The sequence below is a fragment of the Lagopus leucura genome, unplaced genomic scaffold, assembly GCF_019238085.1.
Source record: "Lagopus leucura isolate 7727_CA_CO unplaced genomic scaffold, USGS_WTPT01 Super-Scaffold_100008, whole genome shotgun sequence".
Taxonomy (NCBI): Eukaryota; Metazoa; Chordata; class Aves; order Galliformes; family Phasianidae; genus Lagopus; species Lagopus leucura.
In genome coordinates this window covers 25,892,836-25,919,111 of record NW_024962265.1, presented here as the reverse complement: position 1 = coordinate 25,919,111, position 26,276 = coordinate 25,892,836, and the positions used below count along the sequence as shown (strand labels likewise).

Genomic DNA, 26,276 nt, shown 5'->3' with positions numbered 1-26,276 from the left:
GAAGGCTGCTCTCCTCTCTGCAATTCTGCCTTCGATGTATCATCAAAGTTAAAAAAAGCAGGTATTTTTTGCTCCCCTATCATCATATGCAGAAAGACTTTGCAGCTCCTATATAACTATTACAAGAATTTTAACTAAAATGAAGAGTAAAAGAGTCAAATTTGACCTATTGTTTCCTTTAAAGAATTTGTCAGAACACACTCAGGTCAATAACAAAGCTGTAACTGATGTTTCAAATAAATCCTTAGGTCTTGTAGTTTGGGAAAGTGTGTGGTACTCTACCTTGAACTCATTCTCCTTGTCCTTGGTACCTTTGTGAAATGGCCTGTCATATCGGAATCGCCAGATGTGATTTACTTTGTAAAAGCTCTTGATGTTATCTGGAATGCCATCTCTCTGCAGGACCTCTTGATTTTCTGGTATTGGTGTCACAGCATAGATCTGCAAGTCTGTATGTAAAGAGTTAAGGCTATTCCACGTCACTGAAATTAGCAAAGCACATTGCCTCCTGAGATATGACAGAATAAAAATTGTTTTCAAAGTCTGTATCATTAAATGCTTCTAGAATACTAATGGCTTAGGAAATGAACTTCAGGCATTTTTTAATTATTTGGGATTTTTTTTTTTTTTTTGTTTTTTTTTTTTTTTTTTTTTTTTTGAAATCTCTTATTTAAAAAAAAAAAAAAAAGGGAGAGAGAGAAATAGAGCTACTTACATGTAATAGTATACGGAAGAAAAGAATTTAATTAAATATATTCTTATATACTGGATGTCATGCCATGCCAGCATTACATTTTATTGTAAGAACTTGAGTTATTGTAACTTGAACTGACACACCATTATCAAAGCAATGAGAGTTCCATGAGCATTTTTGGTTGAAGTAAGAATCTTAATAATCAAGAAATTTTGAACAAAACCAAGAATTATGTGAAAATAAGTCTGAACAAAACAGAGTGAGTGGGACAAATTGCAGGGGACTTTTTACCTACCATTTAAGTGGAAGCTGATAGTTATTGAAATTGGTTATAGAGGTACCTACATTTTTTAAAAACTAGACAATTAAGTGGCATGGGTTTGTGATTATGCGGATACACTGCGCTTCTGCCTGAAAGATTGTCTCATCTGGTTGATTTGCATGTTGCATAGCAATGGCATGTGGGAACTCATTCAACATTCGCTGCTGGAAGGCCTCCAGTCTTTCGTAGTCATGTCCTCGGCAAACGAATTCCTTATTCTGAGAAAAAATATGAAAAAAAACAAGAGTAAATTATGCAAAAATGAATGGGTATCATTAAATAGATTTAAACACACAGTCTTAAATACACTTTAAGGGCAATTTTTACGTCATTTTATCACGAAGAAGGAAAAAGATAAGAATCAAGAGGCCAGGAGAAAATAAGAAATCTAGATGAAGGAATATTTACTATATAAATGATGTTTTATTCAGAAGTCTGGTAAAATGAATAATAAAAATCTGAAAAATCTGAAGGGAAAAATTGTGTAGCTAACCTAAGATAGCAGACTGTTTAACATATGAAATGAAAACATAATGCAACAAACAGTTAAAACTATGAAATCAACTGACAGTCCATAAGGAATAAGAAAACTTTCTTTCAACCTGGATGCTCACAATGAAGTTGCACCATTGTTTTCCTGAAACATGAACACAAGTTTTACATGAGCTTTCTGGATCTGAAGCACTCACTGGAACTTGTCCCCAACTGTGGTGCTGTTGAGGGCTTCTTATAGGTTTGAAATAAAGGAAATTACCATTTTTCTAAAAATAATATCTAATGAACTTTATTTTTACATCTATATTAGAAAACTCTCAAAAGTCATTACTAATGTGTTCCCCTGAAGCTGATTTAGATAGAAATTGTAGCTTTCCTTATAGTATCTTTACAAGGGACAGAAAGCACTGAAGTCTTCCATGGAAACTGCTATAAGAAACCAACTGCAATACTGCTAGTGTGCAACCAGAAATTAACATTTGAAAGCTTTCCTCTGAAGCTTTATTTTTTATTCCTTCAATGGCAAATATACCAGACTTTCTAAAAAAAAGTACAAACTGCTCAAATTGCTTTCCCTCCAAAAATTGAATCTAATGTAGTTAAATTTTGAGGTGCTCCTTGTTGGTGCAGGAAGCATAAATATGTTCTTTACTAGTGTCATGTATGTTTAACTTGGAAAATGCATCAGTACTTTCTGTGCAGATGTATAAGCAGTGAAAGACTTACAGGTCTGAAAATACAGCATTCCTGTACAGACTTTTTCCAGTACTTTTACTGTATTGGTTGAAGCAGTTTTTAGGAACATCAGACATTATATCCTTTCTAATTAACAATTTCAAATTGGTTTCCCCGGAAGATATATACAGACAACAACAAAAACTATGTCCACAAGACTGTTGTTCTATAAGGATTTAAATGGCTATGTTCATTCTATATTTACAATTTGCAATTTGCAACTTTCCCAGACACAAAGAAACATTTGGCTTTTTAGGCCTCCTCTACACAGAGGTGGTTCCATCATCACTTATTTGAATTACTACAGAAAGGGGAGCTTGGATTATGACTGCAGTGGCTCCACAAATAAGATGGATTCTGTTCTCTTCCCAAGGTGACAGTCAATGCAGCTAAACCACTGCAGACTGTGGAAGAGGGGAACAGAATAACAAAAATAAAATTTTCAGGGGCACTTTGGTAGCTTCAGAATCTAAGATTAATGTTCAAGAGTAACTTCATATATCTTGTCAGCTTTACTATACTAATAAACAATGGAAGTCAGCATGCTGAATTTCCAACTCACTTTAAAAAAGTGAGATTGAGAATGTAATTCCTTCAGTGCTGAGTTACTGATTGTCCAACTGCCAAATGACACTTCTTTGGATAGCTGCCATCTGAGCAGCCACCAGCAGAAACAGAACAATGGGAACAGGCTACCATGAAAAGAAGACAGTGATCAGTGGAATACTTCAGGTGCGTGGTTTCCAACACAAACTAAAATCTTAAGCCTATGTGGGACTCTAGAAGCTTATCATTTGTCTTTCTGATAGATAAAACCTTTTCTTGCCCCTGATAACATGAGGATATCATATTTACCACAGAGAATTCCCTGCTTCTCATAGAACTTATATGTGGTATGATCAAATTCTCAGGTAGAGAAAGTAATTATGAAAAACACCACAAGTACCAGAATTACTCAATTTGGTTAATTTTCAATTCACTTACTCTCAAGAAGAATGGAAACTTTTTCCCATAAAATCCAACTCTGAAAAACTCTGGCTCCAAACGCTGTTGATCCATAATTTTATCATACAAAGATGCTTCCATCATCTGATTGAGATTGAAAAGAAATGCAATTAGTGTTCTTTGAAAACATATTTTTACCTTAAGCTGTCACAAAACACAAGGTGTTTTGATGCACTGCTCTGGAGTACTGCAATTGCAGTGTACCTCTGAGTAAAAGTAAGGAGCCATATTCAAAACAGTCATGTTCAAATCATACCAGTTTCCAATGATTTCAGTGTCTAACGTGAGTTTCTAGAAAAGTCTCATGATAGTAACTATGTCACTTTTATCAATATATCCCATTTTTATTTTACTCAAAACATTAGCACAAAGTCATCTTTATGTCAAAGTCTTTTTTTTGTAATTATGAGATTTCACAAAAAAAATCCCTGTTCATACTTTTTTAATGCTCTGGAAAAAAAAGCATTAAGCCCATTTCAGCTAATGTAAAAAGCTATTTAATGTGTATGTGATATCTGCCGAGTTTATACTTCTATGAGAAATCCCCTAGTCCTCCTTTTTGGGTTAAAACTTAGGTGGCACAGATATAGTAGAAAGATACCTACTAATGCAAGCACAGAACTCTTTAAGTACAATTAATTAAATGTGCATAAAGAAATTATTTTGTTAATATGATGACAGTCATTTTTTTGTTCTTGCCTACAGCATTCTGCCATTGAATTATCTAAATATATATACAAAGTAAAGCAGATCATAAGGAGTGTTATAGTCATTGTATTATGACTGTGTCATAAAAGACTCCTTTTGTCTATATGAATTAAGCAGATCATATTTTTATGCAATATATAGATTAGCAAAGTTGTATGTTACTTGTTGCAAGCTGTTTGTTTCCAATTACAACTGCAAAGATATTAACTAAGGACTGCATAGAGCACATTCCTTGGACAAACAATAGGAAATCAACAAAACTGCATTGATAGATATAATATTTTTGCATGAGCATGCGTACAAAGGGAGCGCTGTACAGGTACAAACACTACAAGATCACTTCTTCTTACGCACTTCACCTTACACTTCTTTTTATAATCTGTTACAGAAAACAAGTACAAGCTTTAAGAAAAAGTGTTTTCAAATGGAACAGTGGCAGACTTAGGTTTCCAGGTAACATTTTACATTCCAAAAGAAAAAAGCTTTTTGATCTATGATTGATGAAAAGTACTTAGGTACATTACCCTCATCTTGCTAAGGTTTCTGTAGTCATAGTAGCTCTCATACTGTTCAGCAATTTTCCTGCATAAAATAATGCCATTTTCCCAACACTGCAAGCAAGTAAAAGATGTTTAGTAATTTCACAACTGTTTGACAATTCATGACTTATTCGTGAAGTCTGTTCTTTCTACACCAGGTCATACTTCCAGTATGGAAATGAAAATAACTGAACATATTGTTCATTAGACATACAAATAGCTGTTAATACTGATGAATTATTTGTTGGATCTGTTTGGAGACTTATTTAATATATGATTCTTACAGGACAATCACTGCACAAGATATAAGTAATCATCTATTTGATAATACCTTTACGACTGATTCAAACGGATAGGAATTTCACATTTTAAAATCTTAATTTTTAAAAATCTGTTCCTCCTCATATCCTTAATTTTTCTTGTTTGGAATATTTTATTGCACAATATGATTAAAACTATAAACTGATCAGAGAATTTTCTGGGAAAAAAACAATCATCAACATCACTTTAAAAACATTTCCAAGGCTTATACTACCTATATTATCATATACCTATACTATAGGTATTATATAATATATATTATACTACCTATGCAAAATTGCACTGAATTGCCTGTTCATCCCTGAGATAAATAATCACACAAAGGGTATATAAAATTTTAAACTACAGGATAATTGCTCTTGCATAATTCAGAATAAGCATTCTCAGAGATGACAATGAACTGTGACCTCCCCAAAATGTTCTCTTTTTAGAGATTCTGCAGTTGATATTCAAAATGACACATCGCAATTTAGGAGATGCAAACAGATCTTATAATCCAGACACTTGGAATGTTATTCCTCACTTGGTCACTCAGTGAATTTTATAAGGTTCTTTTGCTGTAGGCCTCATTTTCACCACCTTTAAAATGGGGAGAAATTATAACATCTTTTACAAAGTCCTTTGATACTTGCAAAGAGATCTGCTACACAAGTGGAAATTATTCTCACATTTAAGTGTGGGAGATTTCTAGGATACAAACAGAATTAGAAGGAACCTACTGTGTAACTGCTTAATCAGGCAGTGACAAATACTTCCCCTCTGTATTAGAAAATGCAAAACTAGAAGTAAGTCATGGGGTGAATTAACTATCCTTTCTAGATTTATTCAGTAAAATAGGACTATTTTACCTTTCCCCTATCAAAGTTTTGAATGATAGTCAGATGGAGATACTCTTTTCGTTGCCACTCTGTTTGCATGGGGTAGTTTAGAAATTCTCTCAGGGGCCGATCAGACCACTCCAACAGCTCATCGTAAAGCAAGAGCGTGTAGGCAGCCTCTGCAAGACAAATTACACCACAATGCATATGAACACCAAGCAAACAAGACACAGAGAAAGTGCATGATAATGTGAATACTCTTACTGAGATACACCTTTTTGAAGGAAAACTGTATTGTGATGTATTTGAAGTAATAAAACCAGTGGTAGTGTTGATTTTTGGACATTCTTAAGCTGCCCACTGGACTTCTTTTACTGCAGATTTAGTAACAGACCTCATATATGCTGAGGTAGGTGAACTTGCCCGAGTCAACTGTATCCTACTTCTGACTCTTCTGTGTACATTCCTCTAAGTCAGATGATGTTTGCCAGGCTATACAGAGACTTTTTTTCTAATAGTGTTCCTCTTATTTATCTAGCCTAATAACATGTGTATGAAAAGCCATCACTGCAGAAGATGTTTGTGGGAAAGTGCACTTTGAATCCAAGTGTCATAAAATGCTAAGTATGATATAAAGAAATGCTGCATTACAACATGTATGTGGAAGGGAGACCACTTGAAGTTGCACAGTCCGTCTTAATTTTGACATCACACAGCGTTCAGGCTGCTTGGCTAGTAATGTACATTTTTCAAGTTTCAAGCTACAATTTGTAGTAAAAACATGCAGCATGTTTACATAACAAGAAAATATCCGTGAAGTTGGTAACAATCGTTCAAAATGGAAAGAAAGAAAAACAGCAGAGCATAAATAGATGTCAGGATAGCTTACTGTGACCCTTCCTTTCTCACTTGACATCAAGTTCTTAGCCAGGATTTTTATTTTCTAAAAAAAGGACTTTTTTATTCACAGAGAATTAAGACACATAAGAAACTGTTCTGTAAATAGACTTTTTTTTCTTTTTCAGTCAATTCACAAAAGATCTGTATGTTGCCACTGATTGATAAGCAACGCAATGGACTACATAAGTCTATTTTCAAGTGGAAAGACTGCTTCTAACCATGGGTTGAGCCAATTCTTCTTTAAGTCTCTCACAGCAAAAAATCTTGGTCATGGAATCTACCATGGCAAAGAATGCAGACACTAATAATAGATACACAGGAAATATAACAAAGTCCTGCAGAAAAACTGTAAACAAAATACCATTAATACTAGAATTATAATTAGAATATTAGAATTAGGATGACAAAACAAAATAAAAAGGTTGATATCACTGCCAAAAGTAAATTGGATGCATATTTGCAGTCGATTTCTAAAGGGAACACAGCATTGCTTAAAGAGTTGCTAACATCTGTTATGTAAGATCAGGAAATTAATAATTCGGCAAAAAAGCCAGCTGGGCCAAAGATAGTAGTGCTTGATAATCAAAACTCTCTTGTGATTCACTACTGCCAGGTCACACGTGGAAATGAAAGTCCTCTCCTTAATATACCCAGCAATTTAGTTTAGACTTTAAAGCCATGAAAAGCAAATGTAAAAATTCCAAGCTAAGGACCTTTCCTATGGATCCTAGGAAATTCAGTACCAGTATGTACCCATAGCCTGTTTACTAGTGCCCACTAGCCAAAAAATCTACTTTTAAGAATGCAAACAATCTGCAGAGATTCTGAAGACATGAAATTGCTGTTGTAATCACTGGGAAATGGACAGAGGTATTGCAAGGTCACTTGAGTATTTTGGCACCCAAAGGCTGTTTCATTTAAAGAGATACTGATTTTATTCGTTTCAGCTATTCTTCATAACAGTCACTCAGATGAAGTGCCCCCTTTATTGTACAATTAACAATATGCGCTTATCTTCTTATTTTTCCATTTAAATGATAATTGTCAGCACCGGTGGTAAATTCACGTTGAAAAATGCTGGACAATAGTACTGCAAATGTGATATGCAAAGATTCACACTACCAAACTGATTCACATAAACCTCATCTTTACTCCTCTTGGCTGAAGAAATACTCATGGCATACATTGCTAGTGTGCATCAACAGTCATTGTTTCAACAAACAGAAAGTAGCAGAGCTGTAGGGCTGAAAGGAAGACCCACAACTCTTAGAGAGACTAATTGAGCAAGAAAACTCAGCCTGAGTTTGCATATTGTGCACTGCACATAACTTTGAACGTCTGCAAATCACATCTAGTCCTAGGTACTTTTTCTAGTTTGCATTTCGTTACCTGTAAAGTTTTGTGCTTTCAGATGTAGGTCATAGAGCTTATGAATATAGCGAATATACATCTCTTCTTTGTTCAGTTCAGTCTTGTAAAAATTCTGTAATAAAATTGAATTTCATAATGAAATGTAGTAGATATTAAATATATCTATCACATACAAAAGACATTCAATATAATGTTTAGTTCCATTATATATTTGGTAGACCAGTCAATATGCTCTTTTAATTTTTTTTTTTATTTTTTATTTTTTAAATAAAGAAAAAATGTGACAGAACTGAAATCTGATGTTTCTTTCCTTATAAATACTAACGCAGCCCAAAAATACACCCATCTACACTTACTTAGAATATTTAGCATCTTGCTGAAAGCTCCTTGTTGGTTTTAAAATGCTGACAGTGCTCTAACTTTTGTAGTTTTTTAACAAAATATCTACTGCCTAATATGTCTGCTCTTCATTTTGTCACAGTGAAATAGCAGAAGGACGTTAGAACATTGCAAAGAACTGTCTGGTACCCTAAGTAGCATAATGCCAAATGAAAACTTGCTTTCTCCAGCCCTGACTTATGCTGGGAACTGAATACATAAATACTGAATGCACAATTGCAATACTTGAAGTTGCACACTAAGGTAATATTCAGGACAAAATTTCTCTAGCTAGAGATTTCTGGATGAGTAACTTCTGTTTTCTGTATTTTGGATAAAATATGGGATGCAACATCAAAACTTTTATTTCAAAACATTCAGTATTTGCAAACGCTAAAATCAAGTATAAAAAGGTTATAAGAAGAGGAGCACAAGTCTTGCATCATCCACAAATGTTCCACGTAGTCACTATGGGCATGCAGGTACAGTTCCCCTTGTAGCTACATTTAATGCAGGATGATATACTTTGGTTAACAAGAATGTATAGAACAATCTAGCACTGTTTCTCCTTAGCAATGAACTATTTCTGTTCTATTATTCAAAACTCTTAATATATGAACTCCAAGCAAGTAGCCAAAATGTTTCTCTTATTGGAAAGTATTCTTACTGTGTGACAGTTTCCTACATTCAAATATTAACAAAGAGAAGATTGGGCAAAACATTAAAATAGTATAACGAAAATACTATTGAGCTTTTTTAAAAAAGATAAACTAACTTCATAAAATGACTTTTAGGCCAACATATGCTTTCACAGTACAAAGATTTCCCTTTTCCTCCTGTAATGTGTAGAGCTAAAGGCTCCAGGACTTGTCACAACTTTAAACTGTACACACCAACAGGTTCTGTGAGGCTCAGCACTGGCAAAGTCCAATAGGTCTATCAGGTAGACCACACCAAGACAACCCTGTCACAGCTCAGATCTGTCATGCGAATATACTGATAAAGGCTCTGCATTTTTTCAACAATTTCGAGACACAACGAAAAATAGAGAAAGCCTTCATAAGGGGACATAATATAAAAAGCAGACATCCTTAATTAATAAGAACAGCAAATAGGCCACATTCTACTCTATGATATCATGTAACATTCCAGTTACATGAACAAACAATGCTAATGTGAAACCTGTCTCTGATGATCCAAAGAGTGGAGAGAATGGGAAAAAAAATGCAATGTTTTCCTTTCATCTAAGTTACTGATACTTGTACCTCTGCATATTTCATGATGTAGCATAATTCTAGTTAGTTTGATAACTTTGTTAACTTGTTCAATTCAACTTCCCAGAAGAACAGCATGTACCTCCATGGCAAAACATAAACATTCGCTTTTCAAGCCAATCAATCCTCTCATCTTTGGGAATCAGAATACTTCTGAAGTGTTAATGAAAAATGAAGTATTGCTTCTTTCTCTATATTTAAAATTATTTCAGGATTATATATTCCTTTAATCATTTGCATGGACAAAACAAATGCTGAGGTGACAAACTGTTCATTGATCATATGGACAACTAAATGTCTGGAATTGTGTGTGCTATTTTCGTAATCAAACTTTACTTTTCAAAATTTGGTATTGGTTGTTTCTCAAGTGGGCAAACAGTAACAAAATGTGTCTGAAAATTATTAGGGTAGAAAATCTTCCCTAACCTGTACAAGTTATAGAAAATCCTATTAAAAAGTATAATGGTGTTTTGGGGAATGGGGGGAGTGGGTTTAAATGCTTGAATTTTGTTTTTGTTAAAATCTTGAATGATTTACTAATAAGAGTTTTAAAGTCCTTACTGGTAGAATGAAAATAATCCAGGTAATTTACAGAGTTCAAATCATGCCAGAGGTTCTGATAGGAAGCCAGCTGCTCTACGGCTGTGTAGTAAACATTTTCCATATTAGGAGAGTACCATTTCCCTGCTGAAGAAATCCTTTATTCTCTCATGTATAACTGCTATTTAGAAGTGCTACCAAATTGTTTTGCTGACGTCAAAAATGCAGAATTATGAGTCAACTTATTCTGTTTTTTTTCCATGGCTAAAAATATAGCTTTCCAAAACAAACATTATGAAAATGGAAAATTTCCAAGGTTAACAGAAATCAACAAACTTGTCAGTAGAAATTGGCCTAGAACAAAAATGCATCTCATAAACAAAAATGAAATATTTTTCATAATACAGATTGACACTGATGGTTGGTTACATGACAGGAAGAAGTCTCGAGAAGCATTCCGGGCTGAACCAGCTATTAGAAAGACAGGAAACTGGAGAAATGTCAGTTTCATTGGGTTCTGGGGAAATGGAAAGGTTTGTTTCTGTCTGAGAACTCGGAAACCAATTACATATAGAAAATACTTTGACAAAATTTACCTAGGAAGAAGGGAAAAAAAAATGAATGAAGCAGTATTAGAGATCTCTCAGAATCCAACTATACAAAGGAAACTACTGTATCAAAGGAAACTACTGTATCAATTTCATCCTGAAAAAATGATCAGCAATACTAATCACAGAATAGCTTGGGTTGGAAGGGACCTTAAAGATCATTTCATTCCAGCCCTCCTGCCAAAGGCAGGGTTGCCCATCACAGGATCAGGCTACTCAGGGCCCCATCAAACCAGGGGATGCCTCCAGGGATGGAGCATCCACAGCTTTGCCTGTGGCAATGCTTCACCACCATTCTGTCAACTAAAACTGCATCAAGAAACAGGCTATTTCCCATTCAAATATATGGCTGTATAATTGAAAGTGCTTAACTGTAATCAAAAAGGGCAAGAAAAATTATTATACAAACCAAAAGGCTAACAGTGCAGCCAATTTTTTTGCCATCCACTTCTCCCATTTTCATGCAATCCCTAAAACAAAAGGAACAAAGTTTAGCCTTTTCACAACACAAAGCACACCTGTCATTCACTTCCTACATGAATCCTGGAGATTCATTTGGTTTCCTCACACCTTGATCTCAAACTGTGGCAGCAGAAGCCAGCAAGGCAGTTCTGCTCCCCTATGGCTCTCAGGCACTCATTCACAGTCCTGCACTGCTGCCTATAGAATTCTCAGGAAGTAAAACACATTAGGCAGCATGTTTTGATGGGTTACATTTAGCCATCTCAGTCAGACCACCACAGTCCAGCACAAACATTTATGTTGGCACAAGGAACACTGTGACAGGAGTGAGGGGATGAATCTATTTTCTTCACAGACAGTGTAAACCTAAAGTGGTTCCTCTGCGAAAAAGCAGAATGATACTGACCTCCTCTTTAGAATGCTCAGGTCCTCTAAATTTTCCTCGTAGCACTCTATAACCAGTATCATTCATTATTTGGTGAGGGAACACACCTGATTCCCAGCCAAAATTTAAAATGGAACCATGAAGATTTTGATTAGTCAACAAAGATTAGTGGCAGTACAACCATACTGGGGTAAAAAAGTAACAAACAGACACAACTGTGCAGTCACTAAAATAAATTTTACATAACTTTAAAACATTCTTGCACATGAACTAAACAATTGTATTTCTCTTACAACCACTTGCATAAACAGTTGTTCTGAAAGTTGCTGGATACACAGCCCTGGAGGTTGTAATCCAACTGATCCCTGAGGAGGAACAGCACTGATTTATTCCTCCCCGAGGAGGAAAAACACTTCTAGATGTTAAGAGTTTGTTGTTGTTGTTGTTTTTTCTATTGATGAAACAACTTTATTCTCTTTATTCTCAAACTGTTATTGAGGATAGCAGAAATATCAGGTCTCACCATATCTCCCTGCAGAATTGGATAAAAACCAAACCCTTAAGCTCTAGAAAGTACTGCAACTTGCCAATGAAGAGGACTAAGCTGTAGTCTTAAGTTTCTACACGGACTTCACAAAGGACTGAGAAAATCACTTGCAGTCTCCCACCCACAAAAAGCAGGATACGTCTCTTCTCTCCCTTTCATTTTTTGGTGTGGCAAAGTCAGATGCAAGCTTCTCACCGAGAGATCATGTTTCTGTATACATACTTAGTGTGCCAGCTGACACTACTACTAGGCGTGATTGACATAGTGATAAGAATTTACATATTCTGTACAACAGCTGTCAGGTGATTAGCATTGAACTTAGTGACTTCAGACAGACTTGAATCACTAACCTACTGCTTAAAGTTCCTATATTCCAGATAAGAAACTGATGCAAGCAACTGGATTTTCATATCATGTGAAGGATTCTCAGTTTTCAGACATGTGTAATTTGTGAGTTGACTAAGTAGCTGCTGCCAGAGATCCTAAGTTGATACGTCCATGTATAGTCACTATTTGTACAAGATCCCAGTGCTTGTCTCCAAACATTTTTAAGATGACAACCTTACTGAAAGATAATCACCTGTAGTCCAGTAACCTTTCCATGAGGCGAGTCACTGTAGCAATTAATGAAACACCACTTTCTCTCCATGTTTCCCGCTCAATTTTCTTCAGCAGACTGAAAAAAAAACAAGAAGCCAGAACAATTTTATTATTTAACTGTCACTATGACAACCACTCTGCTTTTAGCAGTACCTGAATACCTTAGCAACAACTTTGATACTTTGGTTTAGTTTGTTTTTTCTTTCACAAACACCCTCCCAAGAAGCACAATTTGCAAACAATGTCTTACCTAGGATAAGGACCAAAAAGTGGAATTCTAGTCCAGGAAGCATTGACAAAACAAATGATTTTTAAATTAGCTGCATCAGGTTAAAATATATCAAATACTGAATTTTCAGAAATATATTAATATGCCAAAGATTGAACAAAGCTTTCACATAAAATTCATATATTAACTCATGCCAATACTTCACAAAACAGAAATTCTCTAGATGTATTTAGAAAAGAACATGTACCTGCTCAGTAAACCTTTTTAGTAGAACCTCAACTTTTTAAACAAAGATTTTTCCTCCTCACTTCTCTAATATTTTGGCATACATTAAATTTAAGAATGAGAAAAGTATTTTAAAAAGATGATTCCCCATCACACTTAGTATTTCCTTCTGAGAACAAATCATTATTACACATAAAATTCAAATTAGCTTAAACTGCTGTAAGATTCTTAATTAAAACCCATGTTGAGCTGAATTCTTATATGAATATGAATACAAATTACGGATTGAAGCAAAAAGAAATGTTACTGTAAATGAAGCTGTTGGTAAAATTATACTTAATATATCTGCTAAATATCTCTGATTTTCTCTAAGTTTATCAAATATTAATCATTTGTGCATGGATTTTCAACATTTCTTCTCTGTTTAGGGATGAATACGGAAATATTTATCCACATAGTTGTTAATTCTCTGCTTTGGCACAGTACCTCAGAAGGCTAACATGCCAATGGAGATATTATGGCAATCTCCCTGAAAACGCACTCAGGTACGGTTTCCATTGAAGCCTCTGAAAAACTGCTACATCTGTATACTCAGGGCTCTTTAGCGAGCTGCTAACAGCATTTCCAAACCTCCTGTCTGCAGTGGGCAAGCTGTCAGCTCCACTGACCTTCATCTATACTGAACATGTTCAGTCCCATAAAACTCCTACATCCAAATTTCATTGAACACATAGCAGCGCCCAATAACTCCTACATGCCAACTGCAGCAACTATGCTCTCTACTTCTGTTCAGTTCCCGTATACAGAAGGATGTCACCGATGCAATTCTGCAAGCTATTTTGACCTAAAAGCTGTGCTGTGCTGGAGGAAACACCTCCATTCTGCATCCTGATATCAATCTTAGTTTCACCACTTCTTTTTAGGGGGCAATGAGACGTCTTCCCCTCACATTCAAAGACTGGCTACCTGTCATTGCTAGGAGGGAAATGATAAAGCTGTCCCTATAAAGAGATGCTGAAGCACTATGGCATCTCTGCTTTCCATAGACTAACTTAATTTGCCTTTAAACCCCTGATGTTTCCTTTCAGTACAAGTTTTTGTGTCTAACAAAAGTACAGCCTGTTACATTAATAAGCACTGATTACTGCACTGACTTTTCCTTTCTATTGCTTTTCAACTCTACATTAAAAAGGAACATTTCAACCTAAATTCACCAAAATAATTACAGTTCCTGTGAAAAATCAGTAGATGTCTGAGCTCTCTTTTAAAACAGATGAGTTCAGTCTACACTTGAGTTACGTATGTTCATTATAAACATATTGGCATATTTGTTATAAATACACAATTTCTACAAATGGGTGGTGAAGACCCATCGAAATACTTATTCACACTGACATGAACATTGTAAGTGGACAATTTTGTATCTTGCCTTCTGATGCATGCCTCCCACTTTCCACCATACATCTTTCAACACAGTGCACAGAAAAAAAAAAAACATTCAGAACAAAAGAGCTACTCAAATAAATTTCTTGGCTTCCTCATGGCAATATCCAAAAAGAATGTGACATAAGCGACTCGCTCAAGTTAAGCATTCTTTCCTACTAACACCTGGTGTTTGAAAATAGACACACACTTTTCTAACATCTCTCTTCTATTTGACCCTCTTGCTGAATCTATTTGCTTTCTAAATGCAATCTCTTCTTTGAGTGTAGACATAAACACAGGCAAAATTCTTCCTTTGCCTGTGTTGTGCCTACCTCTATCATACAATTCCTCCACACAAAGTATAGCCAAGATGCTAAATTATACAAGGGAAAAAATGTAAACACTACATCTGGGCTCAACTGAAAATTGGTTGTTTTTTTTGTTTTGTTTTGTTTGTTTGTTTTTAATCTAGTGTTCTTAAGAATAAGGGTGTGGGGTGCAGACCCAGAGGATCAGAGCTCTCTGGGGAAGAATGCCAAGCTCTGAACCATGTTTAGACTATTTAAGCCATGTGGTAAGTCCCAATATAAGTAGGTTTTATATGTCTTAGCTACAGAGCTATTTAGGCCACTGACTTTAAGACACTTAATTCTAGAATTACATTTAGTCACCAAGATCTCCATCTCAGAGTACAAACTTCTCCAGATACCTCAATTTAGTCAGAGACATCCTCGTTTACGCAGACAAGTCAAAGTCAAACTTTGCTGCAATTCAGAAATGGGAGCAGAGCTTCCCAAACCACAGAATGTTCAAGGTGGACTAAAAGACTCAGTCCAGAGTCTAATGGAACAGGCAGGGCTGAATTCAGTTACACAGTCAGACGAAGAAATGGAGAAGACTGAAGACAGCATGGTAGAGAAAGCAGTTAACACTTTTTATACAATAGCTTTATGTATAGTGAAATCACCCAAGATCTAACAGAGATAGGTATTAAGTACCAGATTAGCTGGAATCCTAGTTGCAATTACTTCACAGAGAAGCTCAACTACCAATGGAGCCTGTCGTCCCAGGCTTTGTGCTTCAATAATGCAGCCACCTACCCTCCATATCTGAAATGGCTTGTGTAAGGCCAAACTGAAATATATTATTATTATGTTATTGACGTGATAAAGTCCTCTAAGATCATCTAGTCCAACCATGCTGGAAGAGCAGGAACAAGAGGCAAAGAGACATTATTTTATATCTGAGTTGTTCTCCTCAGCATAGCGATGCCCTCTACTGCATCATGAGCTAATCACTGTGTGGTCATGTTCAAGTCACTAGAAAGTCATAAACAGCAGCCATCTTCCTCCCACTTTCACTGTGTGTTTTCATTTGATAATTCCAACATAAGCAGTGAATTGTAAGCATGCAGCATTTTAGAGATGTCCAGAGATGCTTATAATTTGTCTCTGAAAACAGATGACATTCAAAGGAAAGATGGGGGGTGAGGGGGGAAGTTAATGTGGGAGTTGAGAGATTTAAATTCATTTTCTGATTCAGACAAAATAAACAAAAAGCATGACAACAACAGAATGTGTCACACCCACTGTAGTTACTACAGTGTATCCAAAGTAGGTGTGTGCATCTTCTTGGCTCCCAACTGTACCTATCAAAACCAACCTGGCCACATCTTCAGACTGATCAAGTAACACTGCAGCACTTGTTTTTCTTAAAGACTCTGTAATCACTGTGGGTCTTAGACCTAAAATACTGTTTCACATTTTCTGTGTGCATACCACAGCCCTGTCACTTAAGACTAACAAGTCTGTTCTCATGCACTGTGTGAAGACAGTCTAATATTGCTTAGATTAAATTACCCATGGAAGGAAAGGAAAAAAAAAGGAGAAATCTTGCAGTAACTGACTCCACACAGCCAGCTCCCTAAACTTTCTGGTTTTAATCATTTTCCTTCACCTACCCTGAAACACTGTCATCCTCCATTTTAGATTATTGCCCTCTCCAAGCTCTCCTGTTGAGAGGTGTTAATGTATGGCTCTAATCTAACTCCAATAGAAAACTAATGATAAATAAGTATTTCCAGTTTTCTTGAACTGAAAATAAATTTGAGCAGATACTTTGAAATTTGCCAAGAAGTCTAGTTATAATTCAGTTGAACCAGAACAGAAACAAATATACTGATGCTGTGAGACATTCTGCAATTTAGATTACTACATCTTTAGCATTTAGACTTTAAAAAAAAAAAAAGCTCTCCCAGTTTTTCACCATATCTTGTTTAACTTCCCCCAGTTTAAATGTAATTCAAAAATTTAAAAGAAATTAAGAACTGTATTTTATACTAATATGAATTCTTACAGTTAAGAGTTATTTCAGATACCCTAATGTATTTTGCAAGAGGATGTATTTAGACTTAATTCTATAACCAGACTCTCCCTTAATGATTTATTTTAAAGTTAGAATACTGTCAATACATACTGAAACATTCTTACCTGTTATTATCTTTATTCAGACTATGAAAGATCAATGAATAATTAAAAGAAAGGTTTGCTTTACCACATTGTGCTGTTGTTTATCATCATTCATTCAGTCTCTATGCCCACTTTTGCTTTTGAAATGATATTTAGAAATTTTATATTTTTTCAACTCATCAGCATTGCAGATTATTACGTTTGCAATTCAAAATCATTATATGCATTAGACTAACAACAAACCTGGGTTTGGTATTCACAGATCTGGATGTTGTAATTTAAGCAATGACAATAGAGGTAAAAAATAATATTTAATGAAGAAGGAATGGTTAAGAAGCCACATAAACAAAAATATTGTGTGCTGAACAGCATTAAAGAATGCACAGTTTGGAATCTTGAAGAGGAATAATACATGTCCTATTATAACACACCAGAAATGAGTGAAATCTTCCACTTAGGGGGAATAGAGTTCTAAGAAACAGCAAAGAAGACAGAGTTCAATTAGTTATTTTTCACTCTGTGACAATTATTTATTTCTATCAATGGGATAACTTATGGGGAACCTTAGGAACTTCAGCACTATAGCTTTAGCTATTGGATTTCAGGCACATTGTTTATTAAAATATATTAAATGTTTAACAAGAAGTTGTGGAAGAAAATAAAATATAATACTATTAAAATAAACAATATTCTGTACATCAATCAAGAAATCAACAAGTGAAATTAAACAGATAAGTACAATAAAAATTGTACTGGCAATAAAAAAATATTAATTAAACACCATTTTGTTGAATTCTCATGCCTAGTTTTCAAAATGTCCCATTTGTGCACTACCTGTACTCTATGCAATTATAAAACATTTCTTGCTTTTCGGAATTTAAAACTAGAAGTCAGAGAATGTTCTGTGATATAACAGATTTAGCCTTTCCCAATTATAGCTTTACACAAGAAGTACAGCCAGACTTTACAGATGACATACACCACTATAAAATGTTTTTATTCCTCCTATTTTCAGCAAAAAATTTCACAACTGTTCTAAGCATTACTTTCCTACACTGATATTAGCATCTAATACAGCTAATGGAACTGAATGAACCACTGTAAAATAAACACATTACTCACATACTGTTGAAGAGCTCTCGGTACGTTTCGTCACCTTTACCTTCAGACATTAGGCTGTCCAGTTTGTCAATCAATTTTGCTTCCACCTGCAACATATAAGTGTGGTGTAAACAGCTTCTCTTCTCTTTAATGATGATTTTAATAGTAGACTTTTTTTTTTAATGTATGGGACTTTGCTAAATGTATATTTTAGAATTGCTGGTCAATCATGTAAATCTGATAAGTCACTTCATGTCTTTGAAGCTGTTATTCCCAAGATTTGTGGGTTTTTCTCTTTTTTTTGGTGTTTTTTTTTTTTTTTTTTTTCCTGGAGGGAGGGAGCTAATTTAAATTGAGCAACGTGACTTTAAAACTACAGGCTGAGTAGCATTTGCTGCTGCTAAGGCAGCTATCTATTTATGGAGTCAGACAAAAAGCACACAGCCCAAATAAATTGCCTGAATTCTCACTGTGGGTTGTAAGCACAAGCCATGTTCTTAGAATTCAATAAAAATTTCATCATTTCTAACCTGTATCACACTCTCTACAGACTAATTTTTATAAATGCCTGCATAGTTCAGAACATTTGGAGGCTTAGACTTACTTTCACAATCTTTCTTACCTGCCAGTGTATTTGGCTAGAAATTCAGTTTGCTGGTTTTACATATTAGCTATCAAAGAAGCTTAAAGAGCATCTCAGGTGGCTAATTACTTCAACACATATTTTTAAATGTACTGATTATAAAAAATAGAGGAAGACATGAAGCTAAAATGCAGGCTAATATTTCAAATCTCATTTTTAGCTGTAATATATTAGCAACCACAAATCTAAGGGAGAAACCAAGCTGTTGTCAAGATATTTTATTTTATAATAAATCTATTACAACTTTCATTTAAACCCAAGCAGAAAACAAAGAGGTAGAACAAGTGGACTTTTTTATTCTCACTCCTTGAAAAAACTCTTCAATTGTTATCTTAATAAAAAGCTTATCTACTGATAGTGAAAAGCTACCTACTTACATCACATGCACTCCTTCATTCTTAATAGTTTTGTGTTTCTGATACAGCTCTTACCCTAAGCATTACGATTGCTTGAGATTAATTCAAATACTTCTGCTTTCCTTCATTCGATGCAGCATGAAGGAGGGCACTGAGAAATAGTTTGAGGCAGTCTGAAAGAAGTGAGTGGGAGCTGCAGGAGCAGATGGTACACTTGGTCGTTCCTTCCTAGCCCGTTAGAAAGGTGTTCAAGCAGCAAGAATACTTGGATCCTTACAGAATAACATTCCTCAAAAACCATCTGATCTTTTTCCATACTAGCCCAAAAGGAAGCTACATGAATGTTATCTGCTACTGTAAATTAGAGACAAAAAACAGCACATCAAAATCAGCCTTGTTGAAAAGAAGTGCCATTCTTCACTTTGGCAAGATATAGATTTTATCCTTCCTCTTATATCACTAACATGAAGGCAGAAGTGAATTCATTGCAGAATCTTACTAACCCTGCACACAATCAAAAGGGAAAAAATCCCAGTAATATCTCTTCAACAAATGTAACAACACTATGGCCATCCTCTTTAGACTCAACCACCAATTGTTTGGACCAGCGCTCTCAAATTCCAGTCCTCTTTTATGGACAGTTTCATACCTGCTTAAAGTTGCCACTTCGCCTTTGCTCCCAGTCCATCATGTCATGGAAAATGGGAATCATTACATTCCTCAGGTCTGGTTGAGGGATCAAAGTCACTTCCAGGAAGGGGCCAATCAATGCTGGAATAAAGTGAAGCTTGTGTTCCCCTAAAATGAAAGTAAACATGAACTAGAATCATGTGAATTATGAGCTAGCAAACAATGCAAACATTATCTAAAAATTAAAAACAGAACTCCGAATGTCTTTAGATTTTTACCTAGTGTTCATCAAAGCATGGGCTATTTCTTAAATGCATAAAGTGAAGGGAAAAGCTGCAGGCAACAGAAGAATGCAAGGCTAGCCAGATTTTATTATGCAATACTGAGGTCAAATGTGATAGCGGGTTACTGTTATCCCAAGTCAGACTTCCAGGAGGAGAACAAAGATGAAGAACTCTGGGCATTTCAATTTTATCCCAGGAACAGTTCGGTTTCTGTGCTCTGCATTTCTGTGTTTATAAAATGGTTAACTATTTGATATTACCTGTTCATCAAATAGACATAAGTACTTCGATTTTACCTATTCTTAGTTAGTGAGTAAAGAAATGGAAGTGTATGTTGTGACTGCAGCCAAGGGAAAATGTGACTCAGCAGTTCCCAGAACAACTCCCTTAAAAATCGGCGTTAAAACACCTTCAATTAATTCAGCAGAGACTGCAAAAGTAAGTTCTTGTCAGGAAAACTAGGAATGGCATACACTAAAATATGAACGTTTAGTTTCAGTTCTCCAGGCTTATGACTTGATCTTCAGAATTGGAGAATTAGAAATTACAATACACTAACAGTCCTAGATAGAAATTCATTTCCATAGCAGCCTATTTTGGGCTATACCAGTGGCCAGTCACACCAGTCTGACACTATTTGGTATTCTGCAAAGGAAAACTACACTCCTCTCTGTTGGACTAATCCTAGGATGCATATCCATATGAAAACAAGGTGACCACACAAAGACCAAGGCTTATGATGAATCTTACTGCCAAAAGAACTGTGTATGTTGACTACCGTAACAGCAATTATATGAAATATCCTGCCTGCGTGATTTAATTAGACACATTATCAGATGAACTTCATGGTGTCCGCAACAGTCCTTGCCCCCTGCTGAAAGACATCACTACTCCCTCCTTCCAATATAGAAATCGGCAGGTTTCTGTTCGGTAGAAAACAATGTGAAGGAAATGATGCACACTGAGGTTTTATCCAAGCATGAGATCCAAGAGTGCGTTCCTGATATACCAATTTGTAAGTATCTATCATGTATTCAAATAAGCTAGAGTACAGACGCCTTAGAGTGAATAGTTAAGAGTAATTAAAAGTAAATATTTTAAATTAGAAAAACATGCTACATAACAAATGTTAATAATACAAATAAGCAAATATATCTCATTTTCAATACTTCTCTTCCTGGTACAGGCTGAGCAGAAAGTCTAGTTCTATTACAACTACTTATCTTGTCAGGGAAAAGATTTATGGAAATGAGATGATAGATCTCAGTAACCAACGACCTTCATATCTTTCACAAGCCCTTTAATGAATGAAATTAATGAATAATTGAAATATAAACATGACGACCGTGGTATTCAAAGCTTCTAATTGGTTTTGATACTCTTCCCAAACACTTAATTGCATTTCCCTGAGGCTTACATTTTCAAGCAATTTTCACAGTTACTGCTTATAAATATAAAAATGCTTCTAAGTTTATATCTAAGAATATATTTTTCTCTTGTTGTCCAACGTGTCATTTATGTATCAGTTCCTGATTTGTTTATGCCTTTATGGTTTAGTGGAGCTAGGACTTTGGGGAAGATTTGATGCAAATCCAGCATCTCAAGAGAGTTTCAGAATTAAGAAATATGCATGTTCCTTAAACTGTTTGGCAACAGAACTAAAATTGTGAGCATAATTATACATCCAGGCATAAAAATTCTGCCCAAAATGAGCAGTATTTTCTCTTCTAATTTTCTTTGACAGGTTCCTTTTAGTTCTCTCTGAAGAAACAGGGATATGTTCAATACTGTACCAGTGCTTACAATTGATTTAGCTACAAATGATTAGGGTTTTCTGACACTTGAAACAAGGCTTTATATAACCATAGAATCATAAAGGCTGGAAAAGACCTCTAAGATCATCTAGTCCAACTGTACACCTACCACCAATATTACCAATATATACCCCACTAAACCATGCCCCCTAGTACTACATCTACCCTTTCCTTAAACACCTCTGAAGATGATGATTCCATTACTTCTCTGGGCAACCTGTTCCAATGCCTAACCACTGTTTTGGAAAAGAAATTCTTCCTAATATCCAACCTGAACCTCCCCTGGTGCAACTTGCGGCTCTTCCCTCTTGCCCTATCACTTGCTATGCAGGAGGTCAATCCCCATTTCACCACACACCCCCCTTCATTCTCTCCTGAGCCTCCTCTTCTCCAGACTGAAAAATCCCAATTCCCTCAGCTGTTCCTCATAAGACTTGTGCTCCAGAACCTTCACCAGCTTCACTGCCCTTCTCTGAACATGCTACAGAGCCTTGATGCCTTTTTTGTTGTGAGGGACTGAAAACTGAACACAGCACTTGAGGAGCATTCACCTCAAAGTGAGCACAGTATGGGCAATCCCAACTCCTCTACTACCCTGGTAACTGTGTTTAATAACTGAAGTAATAATATTTGCTTTTTATTGTCTTTTAACTCCTTACCTAAATTCTGCCACATGCTGAAGATTTCACATCCCATTGTTACCCGCATGTCACCATATCTAGAATACATTAAAAATAAAGCAAAACAGTGAAAGATCATTTAAGAAAATCAAGTTCCTCTAGCATTCTGTGACATAGTTAAATGGAATGTCTCATTTGTAGCTCATAAAAAAATACTTCAGAAGTGATGATTTCTTCCAAGTTCTTGCTCCTCACATTGTATCCAGCTAAAACTATATTCCTAAAATCCAGTGCATTCACAATATTGTCAAAAGTACTTATTTCTTCTCAAGATTGTATATCAGCAATGCAACTATGAAGCAGTATCTATCTTTCGCAACAATATGCTGTAGCTCACTCAAAATAGTTTTGCACTAACTTAAAGAAACAACTGGCAGAGATACCTGATGACTCTGTATTAACTAACACATGAACTGGAAATTAGTGGTGGCACTGCTACAACATAGATATTTTGCTCCCATATCTGAATTAATTTAGGCACTTCCATGAACGCTGCTATCATCTCAATACAAAGGGCCAGAATTAAATATCATTCAGGAATATTGTTATGTGACTTTCTTGTAGGACTTTTTGCAACCTCCCCAATCTTACATTTTGAGAAGAGTTTGATCTATTACAGTTTTCTAGGCATTGAAAGCAATACTTACTTTTCTAAAACCTTTTTTTTCTTGGAAGGAGTGAACATCTCCAGTTGAAGACATAACTGGTTTATAAAAATTACAGCAAGAAAAAAGTAGGAATCCCATATCTACAATAAGCAGATAGCATTTAGTTATTTTATTTTCTCAGTATTACCATATTGTGACCACTCAAGTTGCAAATTTTCAAATGACATCACTTGAATAATAAATTACTCAAATTATTCTTGATTAAATTTCATTGCACACAAGTATACTTTTCATCAGCACCAAAATACTCAGCAGAAATAAATCTATTTTACATATTTTACATCTCTTAAATGCAGAAGTTTCAGAGTTGCAGATTTTTATGATTATTTTTTTACATCTGTGAACCAGAAAACTTTACTTTCTAAGTTTGGACAACTTAAAAGCTATCACATGGCAGAACTGTCATTCTCTGGCCTGTTCGCCTTTACAGTTTTATTTCCCAGTCTCAACAGATAACAGCTGCAGGCCTCACTGGACAAAGCTAAAGCCAGGCCTTGTTTCTCATACTGTAAATACAGAAATGTTTGTGAGCATGTTTTTAGAACCATGTTGAAACTTCCACATAGAATAAAAACAAACAAACAAAAAAAACCCTGTAAATAGTCTACTGCAGAGACTAAAATAACAAAATGAAAAATAAACAAATTAAAAAACAGAACAAAACACAGCACTCCCAATTTTTAGGCCAGTCTTGTATTTAAGAAAACATTTCATTTCTGAACATCTGGAGTTGCTGATATAGCAAAAGTTATAGGTGTTCAGATGCTGGACTATCTAATAATAACCAGGCCGCCAGACGATGCAGCAGCAGGTGCTATATCTATCTTTTGTTAGACATATTTACTCTACCTTGTAATCAAAGTTTTCATTTAAGAAGTTTTTACGAAGGGCATCTGAAAGGTACAAGACTGTAGTGATGATCACACTGGAATGAAAAGAATAAAAGAAAGTAGCTTTCATTAAGTGGAAATTCATAAGTAATACTCAGAACCAGAATTTTTTTCAATGAAAAAATAGGTGTACAATGCAGAGTGACATTAAATACTGCATTTTAAAAATATACAAATGCCTGACTGCTAACAGCATTTGTTGAAAGAAAACCAGAACATCAAGAAAAGGAATGGGTGTTCTATACAGAACAGTGTAACTTAGCAGAAAGACAAATCGTTAATTTTTATGCAAATAATGATGATATCACATTGACTGCTAATACATACAGTGATATAAACAGTTGGGCAATTTGCTTTGAACTTTCTTGGTCCTGAAAATACATACACAGAGATTCTCAGTATAAAACATCTAGTAATTATCACGTGTACAACAGTGACAGTACTATGGAGAAGTCTTTTTAAAGACCATATGTAAATGCACAACTGCATGAATGAGGCCAGAAAGATCTCTTTTCTGACTGTTGCAAATGGTTGTACATTGATCATACATTGACATTTCCCTGATTTATACTGCCCTTAGATGAACATGGGCAACCAAAATCTTTTCCTGGTGGCTGTCTCCAGATGTCAATGACAATCTTCTTTACAAGCAAGCAAACAAGATTTACCAAGATGCATGTTTAGGAATCCACAGAATTAGATCATCCTTAAGGATTACTTAGATATATTCGGTTTCAATAAGCGAACCTTTAAGCTGACCTGCTGCATTCATGACTACTGACTCGTTTGGTGAAATCAAAAATCCATATAAGCCAATCTTTTTCAAAGCAGTCAGCAGTGGATGCTTATGGGAGAGGAAAAAAATTAACACCGAACAATCTTGTCACTGTCTCACTCTTGTAGCTCACCACAGTCAACGGTTTAAAGACCTCTTGCAAAAAAAGATTACATCTGCAATATTTCATGTAATTGCTATCTGTTGAATGTTAATACATTCAAAAATTCTTTAAATGTTTATCAACCTGTATCATGTTGCAATATTAAAATTTGTTTCCCTTTCCACCCTTTGTACTTCATTTCTCATTTTTTCAATGAATTTAAGACTAAATGTGTCTTACTAAATACAGTAACAACAATATATATATATATTTAAGGATATAATATTTTCAGCTTCACAACAGTGAGCAGTTATACATTAACCAACACATCTAGGAGATAAATCATATTTTTCTTCAGGCATTTTTGACAGATTTCAATTTTATAAACATAAAATGGCTATACATCACTTAGGTTATCACTAGCTGTTCACTTCCATTTCTCAACTTCTAAAATGACTGTCATGCTCTACATTCTGATTTGATGTGTCTGAACACCTGGAAAAATTGAGCCTCAGACTGTAGACCATGGCTCGAGTCTCAGATTTCCTTAGGTCTACTTATATTGTTCAAAGGTGATCTCCATACATACTATTTTTTCAGCATGCACATTGTATCTTAGCTTTTCTATCCAAGTAGCCTTCCATGCTTAGTACTCATCTGTACAGTTTATCCCACTCTTACAGCAACAGGGAATTATACTGTACATCACATCCTGTTGCGGCATGGAAGACAAAGCGAAATGTTAGCAAAATGTTAACATAATCAAAGCTAAGAATGAATGCATGGTAACAAAAACAATCACCTCATTCTTGTTACCATGCATGATTTAATTCACATCCCACGTGTTTCACAAAATGAAAATAATTTGTGCATTTCAGGAAGATGTTCTGGTAAACAGGTCAGTACAATTTCAACCTACAGTGCAAAGTAATCTCCAAAAAATAGTATATGTGAGAAAATAACAAAATATCCCCAGAAACACAATCATACTGCCAAGTTTATAGTACATAGAAGTATTTCTATCCTTTCTTGCCACATTCACATGGCAGGTGAAACTAAGGAGTCTTAAATACTAACTTAAGAGTCTAAAATCTGCTTAAATTCATAACAGAAATAATTAGAGTAGAAATTTTAACTGTAATTTTTAGGAGACTTTCTCAGAATTTTCCTGAGATATCAGAATAACTGCAATGCAAGTGTTTGTTGCTATAGGCAACATAGCTCCACTTTGCTTTGTTAACCAGAGATATCATATGGATTGGGTGATAAAATGTAGGCCTGCA

At 35.2% G+C, this 26,276-nt stretch overlaps 1 protein-coding gene across 2 annotated transcripts in view; it reads right to left on the bottom strand.

Annotated features, from left to right (window-relative positions):
• DOCK4 (dedicator of cytokinesis 4) overlaps positions 1–26,276 on the bottom strand; it is a 244,154-nt gene that overhangs the window by 27,572 nt on the left and 190,306 nt on the right. For both annotated transcript variants that reach the window (XM_042872551.1, XM_042872552.1), the window contains exons 28-40: positions 24,075–24,150; positions 23,205–23,305; positions 22,537–22,595; positions 19,799–19,947; positions 18,172–18,257; positions 12,683–12,778; positions 11,118–11,178; positions 7,927–8,020; positions 5,668–5,816; positions 4,484–4,570; positions 3,231–3,335; positions 1,093–1,234; positions 283–449 (exon numbers count right to left, since the gene is read on the bottom strand). In XM_042872551.1, coding sequence (XP_042728485.1) covers positions 283–449; positions 1,093–1,234; positions 3,231–3,335; positions 4,484–4,570; positions 5,668–5,816; positions 7,927–8,020; positions 11,118–11,178; positions 12,683–12,778; positions 18,172–18,257; positions 19,799–19,947; positions 22,537–22,595; positions 23,205–23,305; positions 24,075–24,150 — 1,372 coding nt within the window. The remainder of the gene's footprint in view (positions 1–282; positions 450–1,092; positions 1,235–3,230; positions 3,336–4,483; positions 4,571–5,667; positions 5,817–7,926; positions 8,021–11,117; positions 11,179–12,682; positions 12,779–18,171; positions 18,258–19,798; positions 19,948–22,536; positions 22,596–23,204; positions 23,306–24,074; positions 24,151–26,276) is intronic.